This window comes from Heptranchias perlo, chromosome 5 (genome assembly GCF_035084215.1).
Source record: "Heptranchias perlo isolate sHepPer1 chromosome 5, sHepPer1.hap1, whole genome shotgun sequence".
In the NCBI taxonomy this organism is placed as follows: domain Eukaryota; kingdom Metazoa; phylum Chordata; class Chondrichthyes; order Hexanchiformes; family Hexanchidae; genus Heptranchias; species Heptranchias perlo.
Genome location: NC_090329.1, coordinates 93,152,227 through 93,169,192, shown reverse-complemented (window position 1 = coordinate 93,169,192; position 16,966 = coordinate 93,152,227). Strand labels below are relative to the sequence as shown.

Below are 16,966 nucleotides of genomic sequence, written 5' to 3'. Positions count from 1 at the left end.
TTGGTGTTGTAAAATTGTTTACATAGCATTCCATAGAGTGTACAGCACAGAAATAGGCCCTTCAGCCCAAGTGGTCCATGTTGGTGTTTATGCTCCACAGGCCTCCTTCCACCCCTCTTCATCTAACCCTATCAGCATATCCTTCGATTCCTTTCACTCTCATGTGTTTATCTGGCTTCCCCTTGAATGCATCTATGCTATTTGTCTCAACTACCCCTTGTGATAGTGAGTTCCATATTTTAACCACGCTTCTGGGTAAAGAGGTTTCTCCTGAATTCCCTATTGGATTCATTAGTGATTATCTTATATTTATGAACCCTAATTTTGATATTTGGCATTGATTCCTGAGGATATACGTGTGTGTTGGTGTAGGGGGAGACGGGACAGGGGCCTCGACTTTCCCGATGACTGTGCTGGGAAGAGATGTTAAAAACAGCACAAAATGCCCTGTGGCAGGAAAGATGTGTGTGCTGTTAAACATTCCCTTATAGTTATGCAAGGATTCACTTTGGGAGTGACAGCATGTAATCAAGATCTAAACAACAATGTAGCAGTAGAGAATGAGATCAGCAATTACACTTTATACTGCACACTGGACAGTATCGTGCTTCCTTTCTCTCCAGGCAGTTCCCAGTGCAGAACGTTCTGCAGGTTGTTTGACAAGAAATGCACATTGCTCGGTGCAGGTAACGTGCTTTCTCTGGGAATCCCTGAAAAAAAAACAAAAAGCAGCACTGTTAGAATTTATACAGCAGGTTGGCAAATGAGATGTGCCAGATAAAATTACACAGGAATTATCAACATGAAATCAACCAGTCCGTGTTGGTGCTTATCCCCCACATGAGCAGTAGTCTTAATTCCATATGCCCTCCTTGTTCCCATATCCCTTTATTCCCCTTTCCTTCAATCTCCTACCTAACCTATTCTTAAATGTTGACATGGTTTCTGCTTCAATCAGTAATTCTGGGTTGTGCATTCCAGAACCTCACAACCCTCTGTGTAAAAAAGTTTCTCCTGCTTTCGTCCTAAATCTCTTCCATTTAATTTTATATATATATCTCCCTGTCCTGGACCCCATAACCACTGGAAACAGTCTGTTCCTACCTACCCCACCTCTTCCCTTCACAGTTTTAAGCACCTCTATCAAATCACCCCATAATCTCCTCTGTTCTAATGAAAACAGCCACAATTTTTCAAGTCAATCTTTGTATTTGTATTTCCTCATAACCGGCAGCATCCTAGTGAATCTACACTGTACCCTCTCTATTGCCTCAACATCATTCCCATAATTGCTGAGGGAAGTAAGGGTGGAAATTGCAGGGGTGCTGGCCATAATCTTCCAAACATCCGTAGACACGGGGGTGGTGCCAGAGGACTGGAGAATTGCAAATGTTACACCCTTGTTCAAAAAAGGGTGTAAGGATAAACTCAGCAACTATAGGCCAGTCAGTTTAATCTCGGTGGTGGGGAAATTTTTAGAAACGATAATCTGGGACAGAATTAATAGTCACTTGGACGAGTGTGGATTGATTAGGGAAAGCCAGCATGGATTTGTTAAAGGCAAATCATGTTTAACTAATCTGATAGAGTTTTTTGATGAGGTAACAGAGAGGGTAGATGAGAGCAATGTAGCTGATGTGGTGTATACGGATTTTCAAAAGGCGTTTGATGAAGTGCCGCATAGTAGGCTTATCATCAAGATTGTGGACCATGGAATAAAGGGGGCAGTAGCAACATGGATACAGAATTGGCTAAGTGACAGGAAACAGAGAGTAGTGGTGAACGGTTGTTTTATGGACTGGAGGTGCACTGTGGTTTTCCCCAGGGGTCAGTACTGGGACCACTGCTTTTCTTGATATATATTAATGACTTGGACTCGGATGTACAGGGCACAATTTCCAATTGCAGATGTCACAATACTTGGAAGGGTAGTAAACAGTGAGGAGGATAGTGATAGACTTCAAGAGGATATAGACAGGCTGGTGGAATGGGCGGACACGTGACAGATGAAATTTAATGCAGAAAAATGCGAAGTGCTACATTTCGGTAAGAAGAACAAGAGGCAATATAAATTAGAGGGCACAACTCTAAAAGGGGTTCAGGAACAGAGAGATCTGGGGGTATATGTGCACAAATTATTGAAGGTGGCAGGGCAGGTTGAGAAAGCGGTTAAAAAAGCATACTGGATCCTGGGCTTTATAAATAGAGGCATTGAGTACAAAAGTAAGGAAGTCATGATGAACCTTTATAAAACACTAGTTCAGCCACAACTGGAGTATTGTGTCCAGTTCTGGGCACCGCACTTTAGGAAAGATATGAAGGCCTTAGAGAGGGTGCAGAAGAAATTTACTGGAATGATTCCAGGGATGAAGGACTTTAGTTACGTGGATAGACTGGAAAAGCTGGGGTTGTTCTCCTTGGAACAGAGAAGGTTGAGTGCGGATTTGATAGAGGTATTCAAAATCATGAAGGGTCTAGACAGATAGAGAGAAACTGTTCGCAGTGGCGGAAGGGTCAAGAACCAGAGGACATAGATTTAAAGTGATTGCCAAAAGATGTCATGAAGAAAAACTTTTTTACACGGCGAGTGGTTAGGATCTGGAATGCACTGTCCGAGGGAGTGGTGGAGGCAGATTCAAACATGGCCTTCAAAAGGGAACTGGATAAGTACTTGAAAGGAAAAAAATTGTAGGGCTACGGGGATAGGGCGGGGAAGTGGGACTAGCTGGATTGCTCTTGCATAGGGCTGGCTTGGACTCGATGGGCTGAATGGCTTCCTTCCGTGCTGTAACCTTTCTAAGATTCTATGTAGAGCCCAAAACTGCACACAGCACTCCAACTGTAGTTTACTAAGGCTTTGTATAGATTCAACTTTGCATCTCGACTTTTATATTCTATACCTCTTGCCATAAAACCCAGTATTCATTAGCATTTTTATGACAGTAATCACTTGAGGTGCTGCTTTTAAGGTCTTGTGAATATGAACCTCCAAATTCCTCTGCATTTCCACATCACCCAACTTTCCCCCATTCCAAGTATAATTACCACTTTTTTTTTTATCAGAACAGGATCCTGTGGGACACTGCTACACACTTCCCACCACTCTGAGAAACTGCCTGTTACTGCTACTCTATGTTTTCTCCCTTCTAACCAGTTTTTAGTCCAATTTATTACTATTCCCCTAATTCCTTAACCTTTAATCTTCTTCATTCGTCTCCTTTGTGGTACCTTGACAAAGGCTTTCGGACAGTCTATCTACATCACATCCATTGCGTTTACCCGTTCACCATATCTATCACCTCCTCGAAAAGCTCTATCAGGTTTGTCAAGCATAATCTTCCTTTCTGAAATTCATGTTGGCTGTTTCTAATTATTTTCTCTTCATTTAGATATTTAGTAATTTCATCTTCAATTAAAAATTGCAAAATTTTCCCTACCACCGATATAAAATTAACTGGCCTCTAATTACCCAGGTTAGCTCTGTCTCCCTTTTTGAAAATGGGTTTTACATTGGTCACTGCTCAGTTCTCTGGTGCACACCCACTCTCAATAGAACCCTGCAATATAATTTCCAGGGTCTCTATATTTCTTCTCCCATTTCCCTCAGGTATCCCGATGGTCCTGGCACTTTGTCCTCCTTTAGCTTAATTAAATTCTCCAATACTTTCGCTTTATCTATTATAATATCTCTCATCTCGCTTTTAACCAATTCAGGATTTATCTCCTACATAAGAACTAGGATCAGGAGTAGGCCATACGGCCCCTCGAGCCTGCCCTGCCATTCAAGAATATCATGGCTGATCTTCTACCTCAACTCCACTTTCCTGCCCATCCCCATATCCCTTGATTCCCTTAGTGTCCAAGTATCCATCGATCTCAGTCTTGAATATACTCAACCACTGAGCATCCACAGCCCTCTGGGGGAGAGAATTCCAAGGATTCACAACCCCCTAAGTGAAGAAATGTTTCCTCATCTCAGTCCTAAATGGCCGAACCCATATCATGAGACTATGACCCCTAATTCTAGACTCTCCAGCCAGGGGAAACAGCCTCACAGCATCTACCCTATTAAGTCCTCTAAGAATTTTATACATTACAATGAGATCACCTCTCATTCTTCTAAACTCCAGGGAATATAGGCCCATTCTACTCAATCTCTCTTCATAGGACAACTCTCTCATCCCAGGAATCAACCTAGTGAACCTTCGTTGCACCGCCTCTAAGGCAAGTATATCCTTCCTTAGGTAAGAAGACCAAAACTATACACAGGTGTGGTCTCACCATAGTCCTATATAATTGCAGCAAAACCTTCTTACCCTCATACTCCAACCCCCTTGCAATAAAAGCTAACATACCATTTGCCTTCCTAATTGCTTGCTGTACCTGCAGGTTCACTTTCTATGATTCGTGTACAAGGACACCCAAATCCCTCTGAATACCAACATTTCGTACGCCTTTTAAAAAATATTCTGCTTTTCTATTCTTCCTACCAAAGTGGATAATTTCACATTTCCCCACGTTAAACTCCATCTGCCACCTTCTCGCCCACTCACTTTTTCAATGATATACATTTATTATGTAACTTTGCAATCTCCTTTTTAAGCTCTGGGAGTCTTTGGTGCGATGAAAATTGTCTTAAAGATCTCTTACCATAAGCCCCAAATATAACATAAAGAATCGGTGGGCTGATCAATAAAACCATCTGACGTCCCAGAGCTGGATGAGCAGACAGGGTTCAGTGTAATTGCTGCCCTTAACATTTCTGTGAATAATTTAAGGATTACCATTGTATACTGATTCCCAAATTGGTAATTACATTGTAAGTTAATCTCCAAACAACTTCATTACTGTCAAAGAAAAAGTTCTGGCATGAATGCTGTTTTTTGCAAATTGTTCTGCCGAGCTTTAGAGTGATCCAAGTACACTTTGAAGACTGGTGTTGATCAAACTGCTTCTGAAGTATGCTCGGCTATACCAGGCTGCGGTCACCTACTTTAGGGGCGCAAGGATTAACATTCCTAGTTTATTCTCCTTTTTTGTTTCAAATGAAAAGTGAGCTCACAACACCTGATACTGAAGAGAACAATGAGTAATTTGCAAGTGAGCTGAAACTATATCTAGGACATGTCATTAGACCCAGTGTAAACAAGGTAACCAACAGGGAAGCATCAGCTCAGAAGAAGGGAATGCAACAAGGGGGAAAAAAAATCAGCCAGAAATTGGACCTTTAGCAGGCACAGAATAAGCACTATGATCCATTCTTTGAATAACTGGTTAATTTTCTCTGTTTAGCAATTAAGTTCCTGTTTGTGCTATTTTAACACAATTGTTAACCTATTTATTTCAAATGGCTTTCCGATTGTGATAAGAAAACGCGGACAGGAATTTAGCGAGAACACACTAGCACACAAAAGGAAATTTAAACCCCCTCTGTCCAGTGAAAGGATTAATATGGGATGCTCAACAGGCCAAGATTTTGGTAAGCATGCACAATAACTTATGCAACATACCTTTTATAAAACCTATGTGGTTTCTCTGTTTGTGTTGGTTTGAAATTTTCTACACCTCTTAATTTTTGCTGCATGCAGTGGTTTCTCTGTCATCAGCACAGCATTGTATTTGTGGCTCTGGTGGGCTGTCTAAGGTTCTGAAAGCATGTCACTCCCTATCTGAAAGTTGCATCTCACGCTCCATTTTTTTGTTTTCAGCTACTGCATGAGGCATTGTCATTATGTGTTTTTTCCGGGAAGGGTGGGGGGGGAGGGCCAGAAGAGCTGAGTGCTATTATTGTCACAACGACATTATGTGCAAGTGATACTATGTATTGTATCACTTTTTGTGTTTACAAACATTAAATAAACACATTTTTAGGACAGAAATGCCCTTTAAAATGTTCTGTTCTGAGCTCAGACATGGAGAATGGATACTTAGGTGAAGTATTGGAGGCAATTGGACACCTGTGAACCTAAACCTCTTTGGAAGGAGAGGAAATATTAAAGGAAAAATAATAAAAATAAAAATCTCTATACAGAATTTTCACTTTGGTTTGCTCCTGCTTTTAGACATTCCAGTGCTGCTCAGTGCATGAGAGAGGTAGGTCAGGTACCCAATTGTCTCTTACCAGATATGTTACTAACTCATTCACGATGTGGAGATGCCGGTGATGGACTGGGGTTGACAATTGTAAACAATTTTACAACACCAAGTTATAGTCCAACAATTTTTATTTTAAAAATTGTTGGACTATAACTTGGTGTTGTAAAATTGTTTACAACTCATTCACAGCATTGTCATGAAGCAATGAGAACCGCAGTGAATAAGCTTATCTGCTGCAGTGCAAGCAGTACCTTGGGGGTCACTTTCACCTTATTGCTGGAGCATAAAACTGGCGTTGTGGGTTGAGCGCCCTTTATAGAAACCGCCTAATTTTCCATTCCATTATGGTTTCTAGCACGACTGCCTGACCCGTAACACTAAATGTCCATTATCATTCTTTATATATGCTGATTCGGTATTCACTTTTCCAGTGTTCAATTCATTGGCTGACACAGGGGTGTCAATAGGCACGCCGGTAAAATACACTTGTTTGGCTGTAAGTCATGCCGGTCGTAAATCCCGCTACGCTCAAGTAGTAAGTTGAAAATTACCCCCAATGTGTTTTTTTACTGTTAAATTAGTTAAAACATTTGACGTGTTCATGGCACAGGGACAGGCACGTATTTGAGACTGTTCGGTTCAACTCCCAATCTGAGCAATGTTGAGCAGGGCGGCACTGAACCAAAGGTCAGATATTTTCCAGATGGCAAGAGTGGGAGGGGCTAGTCATATCTTGGCATTTACTAGTGGCAGGATACAAAGGGCATTGGTGGTGGCCTGGGAGCAGACTATGCAAACACTCCCTCAGCTGCAGATAGCACTGGGTAGGCAGACAAAGAAAGGAATAAAATTAAAGAAAACTATCCAAAAAACTGGCTTTGATTTGTTTTACATTATAATACCATATGCAGCTTAGTAAGACTGTGTCACTGCAAGTAGATTACATATCATCTTCTCTGCTATCTCTTAGAACACATTACCGATTATCCTGTGGAATGAATTGACCAAAATAACATGTGTGAACAATGGACATTGTTTTCAACATTCCTCGCATACCTTCCAGGGATCCACCTCAAACTTGGGAGCTCACTAAGACTACTAATTGGCATTCAACAGCAAACTACAGATCCACCCTGCTACACCATAAAGCTCAACGCTGGGGATTATGTCATTAGATAAAATTAAATACTGTACACACCACATAAAAATTATTTTGTATGGAATAGCCTTCACTAAAAGAAAAATCCATATTTCAGAATATGAACTAGTCTGTAAATTTACTATAAAAATAGGCAGAGAATTTACTGGGACAGAATTTCCTGTTACTGTGGCCGGGTATATAGGATTACCTGGACACAGTGCATGGAGGAAAGGTCAGCAAAGAGAATTGCACACAAGTAACAGAGCCTGTCTGATTTTCTGCCAGTTTAAATGAATGGACCAAAACTTAGAGGAGTTCCTTTATGGGCGTGCGATCTTCTCTGTCTCATTTTCCTTGATGTGCTGTGTCTAGGAAATCCAATACACCCACAAGTAATAAGAAGAAAATCTGCCCCAATATATCCAAATTTTGGATCAACTTTCAGTATCACAAGTATAAAGCAAATAACTTTGAACCTGGTGGATGCTGGAAGCAAAGACTGACTTGGAGAAATTGTACTTGGGTACCAATGAAAGAAAAAGAACTTGCATTTATTTGGTACCTTTCGTGACCTCAGGGCGTTCGAAAACGCTTCACAGCCAATGAATAAACTTGCACTTATATAGCACCTATCACAACACCCCAAAGCTCTTTACAGTCAATTAAGTACTTTTTGAAGTGTAGTCAATGATGTAATGTAGGGAAACATGGCAAATAATTTGCGTTTAGCAAGATCTCACAAATAGCAATGAAATTAATGACTAGGTAATCTGTTTTAGTGATGTTGGCTGAGGGATGAATATTGGCCAGGACACTGGAAGAACTCCCCTCTTCTTCTTTGAATAGAAATATTCTCTGTATCAATGAGAGACTTAGTACATAACCTCCTGTGGGAAGGAATTCTGTGTATGTGTTATACACTAAACTGTGGTATCTAGGGAAACCCGGTTATTGTGGTATTGATTGAAATAACAAGCCACTTAGCATGTAACAACCTTTCCTTGTTCTTGCAATCCCTGCTCAACAATGAAGATTTAAGTTTGAGCTAGAAGAGTTGAAAAGTTCATGGCAAACTTTATTGATGTCATATTGACTGTCATGTTAGACAATGCAATGTAGGTTGCCATACTTATCATGATTCATTCTGTATGACTAAAAATTGTTTTTTTTGACATTTTGAATACTTATCTTATTTTTTTAATATTGGAACTGGGGAGACAGTCATGTAACTGCAGCTTTTAAACAGGTCAGAGTCTATATTGATCCAACTTTTAAAGATTATGTAACTTGAATAATTAACTAAGGAAGAGAAATGGTGAAAGATATAATGGTGTGGCATGCTTTTTCCAGTTGTCATTGAACTTGAAAGCCTCAGAATTGAATTAAATTATTTTCTGCTGAGTTTAACCTCTCTTGTGTCATAATAGAGTCCATTTAACACTGTGTGTTCTCCTAACACTGTACTTCATTACACTTGGGTTTTTGTACTCCACTCACATTGCTCATGTTATAAATGAAGCACTCAACAATGTAGACATGCTGATACAGCAGTACTTTTCAGTGTGTTGATAGCGTATAGACTCATTTCTTCCTCCTCTTTCTCAGGTCTTGCTGAGCAATGCATCCAATGAGGTTGAGAAGGTAGGTGGATGACTTGCTCCTAACAATGCCTCTGCCAATGTTTCTCTTACCCAGTTGACAAGAGATGTGAAGAAAAGCCTCACAAGGCTGAGATGTGGCATAGGGGACTGAACTCCTTCCATCTGTAATGCTGCAAATTGGTGCAACAATCAGCACCGCTTTGCCATTTAAAATGAGCTTCTTAGCCTCATTATCATATTTAGTCCCTATGAGCCTGTTCGACAACATTTCTGCAATGCTTTCTTTCTCAAACTATATTTTACTGCCCTACATCCACCTTGCTACTTGAATGTTCTATTTGAATTCCATTTATTGCTCCACTGCTGCCTTTATTTCTTTTGATAAACCAGTTTGACACCATTCTATAATGCTAACATCAGCTCTAATCATAAGGGCTGTCCATCCACGTACAGCATATTGACGATGTGTTAAGAAGATCGCACAAGCATGAGCAAGTTAATGAAGTTTAACAAAGAACTTGGATTTTTATAGCACCTTTCATAAACTCATGACGTCCCAAAACACTTTACAACCAATTAGGCATTGTTGTAATGTAGGAAATGTGGTAGCCAATTTGCACACAGCAAAGTCCCACAATCAGCACTGAGATAATGACCAGATAAGCTGTTTTAATGATGTTGGTTGAGGGATAAATATTGGTCAGGACACTGGGGAGAACTCCCCTGCTCTTCTTTGAATAGTGTCATGGGATCTTGAGAGGACAGACGTTAGTTTGACGTCTCATCTGAAAGACAGCACCTCCGACAGTGCAGCACTCCCTCAGTGTAAGCCTAGATTATGTGCTCAAGTCTCTGGAGCGGGACTTGAATACACAATCTTCTGACTCAGACGCAGGAGTGTTACCACTGAGCCAAGGCTGATATATTATTATTATAATCAGGTTATTAGAATCATAGATTTTACAGGACAGGAGGTTATTCAGCCCATTGCATGTGCACTGTCTCTTTGAAAGAGCTATCCATTTAGTCCCATTTCCATATCCTCTCCATAAATCCTTTTAATTTTTGCTATAATGGATTTTGCTTCCACTGCCGTTTAGGTAGGGCATTCCATGGCCTACTAACCAACTGTATAAATATAATTCTCCTAACCTTTTTCCCTTTGTTCTTTTGGTCATGATCTTAAATGTGTGCCTCTGGTTACTAACTCGCTAACCAGTGGAAATAGTTTTTCGCTATTTAGATTATCAAAAACTCCATATAATTTCAAAACACCTCTGTCAGGTCTCCTCTTGACCTCTCTTCTAATCTCTTCTCATAATGAAAGCCTCCCATTCCTGGTATCACCTTAGTAAATCTCTTCTGTACCCTCAACAATGGCACCCAGAAATATTCTGACAAGAAAGTGGCAGTGGTGTCGCAGTGCCACCTGTATTGTTAGTCCATTATCTTACATGATGTGGAGATGCCGGTGATGGACTGGGGTGGATAAATGTAAGCAATCTTACAACACCTGGTGTTGTAAGATTGCTTACGTTATCTTACAGGCATTCTAGAACACTTTGCATGGATTTGATCCTTGTATTTATTTTTCATGGTGTAAATTTTCACTATTAGAGATTGTGTCATTACTGTCGGTACCCACTGGATAAAATAATAGTACTGTAAATGCTCAGTCAAATATAGATTAATCATGATTAAAACATTAGATATTTATCTCTTCATTAGGGCATCAAGAAGCAGCACTCCAATTATAAGGGTATAGACTTGAGAACAGAATGACGCCATAATGAGTTCCAGAACAAACAAAAAAAAGAAACATTTTGTTTAGCTTGGAAGAGATAATTCAAAAAGAATTAATTAAACTTTTTTTCTTTATTTTTGACTTGCCCAATTGTCTCTTTCCAAAGGCAGTAAAGCCAAAATTGATTTTAAGAATATACATAAAGCAGAGAATAGTAAGAAATAAAGAGTTGCATTCCTATAGCTCTTTATCATGTCCTCACGGTGTCCCATGGTGCTTCGCATGAAATACTGAATTACTTTCCCACTTCCAACACTCTGGCTGTGTAGTCACTGTTGCTTTGTAGATAAAATGAAAAGATGAGCTGTTTATGTACTGAACAGTCACCCAGCATAAGTATCCATCTATCTATATAATGGCCCAGGATTTGCTGTCAAAATAGCGGTGAAGCTAATGGCCCTCACTGTTACTTATGCGCAAATCGCATAGGAAGTTCAGGTGAGGGCAGATGTGTGGTTAAACACGCAAAATCTGAAAGTTGCTGTCCGAGATGCACAGCTCGCTTCGCGATAATGGCATCTCGCTGTCTGCCTCGCCACTGAAGTGCATTGAACGGCATGAAGTTCCTGTACTTGCGTGGTAGATACGAATTACACTCACCACAGAAAGTTAGGGCTTGTCTATTTTGGTCTAAGTACCCTTTTAACGACGTGATAAATGTTAATTACTGCCAGTCAACCTCTCTGGCACTGAAAATTAACTACAACAACAACTTGCATTTATATAGCACCTTTAATGTAGCAAAACATCCCAAGGCACTTCGCAGGAGTGTTACCAAACAAAATTTGATACCGAGCCACATAAGGAGATATTAGGACAGGTGACCAAAAGCTTGGTCAAAGAGATAGGTTTTAAGGAGCATCTTAAAGGAGGAAAGAGGGGTAGAAAGGCAAAGTAGTTTAGGGGGGGAATTCCAGAGCTTATGGCTTATGCAGCTGAAGGCACAGCCGCCAATGGTGGAGCAATTAAAATCAGGGATGCGCAAAAGGCAAGAGTTGGAGGAGCACATAGATCTCGGAGGGTTGTAGCGCTGGAGGAGATTATAGAGATAGGGAAGAGCGAGGCCCATGTAGGGATTTAAAAACAAGGATGAGAATTTTAAAATCGAGGCATTCCCGGACCGGGAGCCAATGTAGGTCAGCCTGTTCAGCCTTTCCTGATAAGTATATCCTCTCAGTTCTGGTATCATCCTTATGGATCTTTTTTGCACCCTCTCCAATGCCTCTATATCCTTTCTATAATATGAAGACCAAAACTGTGCACAGTACTCCAAGTGTGGTCTAACCACGGGGTTCTATACAAGTTTAACATAACTTCACTGCTTTTCAAATCTATCCCTCTAGAAATGAACCCCAGTGCTTGATTTGCCTTTTTTATGGCCTTACGAACTTGCGTCGCTACTTTTAATGATTTGTGTACCTGTACCCCAGATCCCTTTGCTCCTCTACCCCGTTTAGACTCTATTATCCAAGTAGTATGTGGCCTCCTTATTCTTCCTACCAAAATGCACCACCTCACTCTTATCTATATTGAAATTCATTTGCCAATTACACGGGAGCATGGAGTAGCAGCTATCGACGGAGTCTGGTTTTGGCAGAGCCTATAATTGGGAATTTGGTGAGTGAGGGGATTCAGTGCAGTAAGGGGTGAGGTGCATTTGATTAGTCAGCGGAGAGGAGTGTACCGAGAGCGGGTCACAGCAACAACAAAACCAAACTCAGTGTGATGTCACAGGTAAGGCAGGTAGGTGGTTGGTGGTGAGTATCTCTTCTGTTATCTTCTTTCTTAGGACTGTGGGCTAAGTAACTTATCGCATAAAACTAAATTTAAAAAAAAACTAAACTTAATTTAATAAATTAAACAAGGCCAGTACTTGGTTCAACCTAAAAATAATTTGTTTGGCATTGTAGTAATCAATTAAATAAATAAAATAGTTATGACAGGGCAGGAGATGTGTTGCAGCTGCAATATGTGGGAGCTACTGGACAGTTTTGTCCAGGGCAACTACATCTGTGGTAAGTGTCTGCAGCTCGAGGAACTTTGGCTCCGAGTTGAGGAGCTGGAGTCCGAGCTGCAGACATTGTGAGGCATCAGGGAGGGAGAAAGTTACCTGGACACTTTGATCCAGGAGGCAGTCACGCCCCTTAGATTAAATACTGTAGAATTGGCACGTGGTCAGGGACAGGAGATCCAGGAGGTAGCATTGCAGGAGCCTTGGCCTCTGCACTTGTTCAATAGATACGAGGTTCTTGCAGCCCTTGTGGATGAGTGCAGAGACTGCAAGAAGGATGAGCAAACTGGCCATGGCACCGTGGTTCAGGGGACCATTCAAATGGGGGAAGTAAAAAAGAATGTGGTTGTAGTAGGCGACAGTATAGTTAGAGGGATAGACACTGTTCTCTGCAGCCAAGAGCGAGAGTCCCGAAGGCTGTGTTGCCAACCCAGTACCAGGGTTAAGGACATCTCTTCAGGACCGGAGAGAAACTTGGAGTGGGAAGAGGAGGATCCAATTGTCATGGTCCACGTAGGTACCAATGAAATAAGTAGGACTAAGAAAGAGGTTCTGCTGAGGGAGTTTGAGCAGTTAGGGACTAAATTAAAAAGCAGAACCACAAAGGTGATAATCTCCGGATTATTACCTGAGCCACGAGCAAATTGGCACAGGGTAAATCAGATCAGAGAGATGAATGCGTGGCTCAAAGATTGGTGTGGGAGAAGTGGGTTTCAATTCATGGGGCACTGGCACCAGTACTGGGGAAAGAGGGAGCTGTTCCATTGGGACGGGCTTCACCTGAACCATGCTGGGACCAGTGTTCCGGCAAACCGAATAATTAGAGCGGTAGAGAAGGCTTTAAACTAAATAAAGGGGGGGGGGCTCAGGTGGGGCAAAGTTTAGATTGATAAAGAGAAAAGACAAGGAAGTAGTACAGGAAAGTGATGGGGGTAATGATAAACAGAGCATGTCAAGAAGGGACAGAGCGTACAAACATAAGAGTGCACTAGCAAATGGGGCTGGGTTAGGAAAAAATGGTAAAAAGACAAAATTAAAGGTTCTTTATCTGAATGCACGCAGCATTCGTAATAAGATAGATGAACTGACGGCACAAATAGAAACAAATGGGTATAATCTCATGGCCATTACAGAGACATGGTTGCAAGGTGAACAAGGTTGGGAGCTAAATATTCAGGGTTATTTAACATTTCGGAAGGATAGGAAAAAAGGTATAGGTGGTGGGGTACCTCTGTTAATAAAGGATGAAATTGGTATAATAGTGAGAAATGATCTTGACTCAGAAGATCAAGATGTTGAATCAATTTGGGTGGAGGTAAGAAATAGCAAGGCAAAGAAATCACTGGTGGGAGTAGTATATAGGACCCCTAACAGTAGCTACACTGTAGGACAAAATATAAATCAGGAAATAAGGGGGGCTTGTAAAAAAGGTAATGCAATAATCATGGGCGATTTTAACTTTCATATAGATTGGACAAATCAAATTGGCAAAAATAGCCCTGAGAAGGAGTTCATAGTGTATATTAGGGACTGTTTCTTAGACCAATAGTTTGGGGAACCAACCAGGGAACAGGCCATTTTGAATCTGGTAATGGGTAATGAAACAGAATTAATTAATGATCTCAAAGTAAAGGATCCCTTGGGAAGCAGTGATCATAACATGATAGAATTTCACATCCAGTTTGACAGCGAGGATCTTGGGTCTGAAACTACTGTATTAAACTTAAACAAGGGCAATTATAAAGGAATGAGGGCGGAATTGGCTAAAGTGGACTGGGTAAACAGATTAGATGGTATGATGGTGGATAAGCAGTGGCAAACATTTAAAAAGATATTTTATGACTCGCAACAAAAATATATCCCTGTGAGGAGGAAAGACTCCACAAAAAGGGTGAACCAACCATGGCTAACTAAGGAAGTCAAGGATGGTATCAGGTTAAAAGAAAAAGCATACAATGTGGCAAAGATTACTGGTAAGCCTGAAGATTGGGAAAACTTTAAAAACCAGCAAAGGATAACTAAAATAATAATAGAGGGAGAAAATAAATTATGAGAGTAAACTAGCAAGAAATATAAAAACTGTCAGTAAAAGCTTCTACAAGTATATAAAAAGGAAGAGGGTAGCTAAAGTAAACATTGGTCCCTTAGAGGATGAGACTGGGGAAATAATAATGGAAAACAAGGAAATGGCAGAGGAATTGAACAGATATTTTGCATCTGTCTTCACAGTGGAAGATACTAATAACATACCAATAATAGTAGAAAATCAAGGTGCAAAGGGGAGGGAGGAACTAAAAACAATCACTATCACTAGAGAAAAAGTACTAGGTAAACTAATGGGTCTAAAGGCTGACAAGTCCCCTGGACCTGATGGCTTGCATCCGAGGGTCTTAAAGGAAGTGGCTACAGAGATAGTGGATGCATTGGTTGTAATCTTCCAGAATTCACTAGATTCTGGAAAGGTCCCAGCGGATTGGAAAACCGCAAATGTAACACCCCTATTCAAGAAGGGAGTGAGACAGAAAGCAGGTAACTATAGACCAGTTAGCCTAATATTTGTCATTGGGAAAATGCTAGAATCCATTATTAAGGAAGTAGTAGTAGGACATTTGGAGACTCAAAATACAATCAAGGAGAGTCAATATGGTTTTATGAAGGGGAAATCATGTCTGACAAATATATTAGAGTTCTTTGAGGAAGTAATGGGCAGGGTGGATAAAGGGGAACCAATGGATGCAGTATATTTGGATTTCCAAAAGGTATTCGATAAGGTGCCACATAAAAGATTACTGCACAAAATAAGAGCTCGTGGTGTTGGGGTAATATACTGGCATGGATAGAGGATTGGCTAACTAACAGAAAACAAAGAGTCAGGATAAAAGGGTCATTTTCAAAATGGCAATCTGTAACTAGTGGGGTGCCGCAGGGCTCAATGCTGGGGCCTCAACTATTTACAATATATATCAATGACTTGGATGAAGGAACAGAGTGTCTTGTGGCCAAATTTGCTGATGATACAAAGATAGGTGCTCCGTCTGCCACATCACCGCCCCCACCCCACATCTCCTTCTGCACTGCCAACACTACTCTGTCACATCACCCCTCACACCCACTCAAACCTCATCCTCATCTTACCTGCACTTACTCACCTCGCCAGTACTCATCCCGCCATTACCACTCAACCCAATCCTCATACAATCTCATGGCTCTGTCTCATACTCACCCTCTCATGCATCTCTTTCACGGTCAGCCTCACTCAACCTGCCATTACCTGTGCTGCAGCCACAGGGCATGCATCACATATGTGCAGTAGGAAGCGTAAGGCAAACATGTCGTGAGCATGAAGGGGATGCACAAGGGTGTTTGTGGGTTTGTCATGGTTTTTACTTATATTTAATTTCTGACCAATCACATCACATATTATATTGGAACCACTACTGCACGTCTTTGCGAATCTTGTCTGGTTTGTGCAATAATGCCCGCTCCTGAGGATCACAATGAAGACCCACACCTGATGCCACCCATTGTGTCACTGCAGAGTGGGTGTAGGTGTATTTGCAGGTCTCTTTTGTGCAGATGACTGAGAGACGTCGGCAATGTCCCCGGTGGCACCCTGGAAGGATGCGGAGGAGAAGTTTTTGAGGGCAGTGGTGACTTTGACAGCGACAGGTAAGAAGATGGTGCTCGGGCCAGCCGGGAGCAGCTCGGCATGAAGGAGGCTGCAGATGTCCACGACTACATGTCGAGTGACTCTGAGCCTCCATGTGCACTGCTGCTCAGAGAGGTCTAGGAAGCTGAGCCTCGGTCTGTGTACCCTGTGGCGAGGGTAGTGCCCTCTGCGATGCATCTCTCTCTGCGGTTGCCCTCCCTTCTGCTGTGCAGGTGGATGTGTCACAGCATTCTGTTGTGGAGCTCCACGTGTCAGAGGTGGACGGCGTGGACTGCGAGGCTGGTGATGCTGTTCGCCCTCCGAGGAGGTCATGACTGCAGCTACGGCGGCCCCCATCTGGAAGATGTACATCTGAGGGGGTCCGCAAGGTAGGTACATGTGTCTGGACCCCGGGGTAAGTGTGCAAGTTTGTGAATTTGATTGTTAGGAGGAGGGTGGTGGAGGCCAAACTTTGTCCCAAATGACAGAGTGGCCTCCTGCAATGAGTGAGGGTCTCCCCACCACACCTGTCAAATGGACCTTTGCAGCTGCCACAGGCTGATGGCTGCAACATGTCCATTTCAACTGGGAAGGAACATCTGGATAGTTTACTCCAGAACACAGTCACACCACATAGGGAGATAAAGGTACAGGAAGAAGATTG

The 16,966-nt window shown here is 41.6% G+C and overlaps 1 protein-coding gene across 1 annotated transcript in view; it reads right to left on the bottom strand.

Moving 5' to 3' along the window:
- Positions 1–4,702, bottom strand: part of LOC137322182 (interleukin-20 receptor subunit alpha-like) — a 28,840-nt gene extending 24,138 nt beyond the window's left edge. Inside the window, exons 1-2 of the mRNA XM_067985296.1 lie at positions 4,651–4,702; positions 578–710 (exon numbers count right to left, since the gene is read on the bottom strand). Coding sequence (XP_067841397.1) covers positions 578–710; positions 4,651–4,702 — 185 coding nt within the window. The remainder of the gene's footprint in view (positions 1–577; positions 711–4,650) is intronic.
- Positions 4,703–16,966: the final 12,264 nt, after the last annotated feature.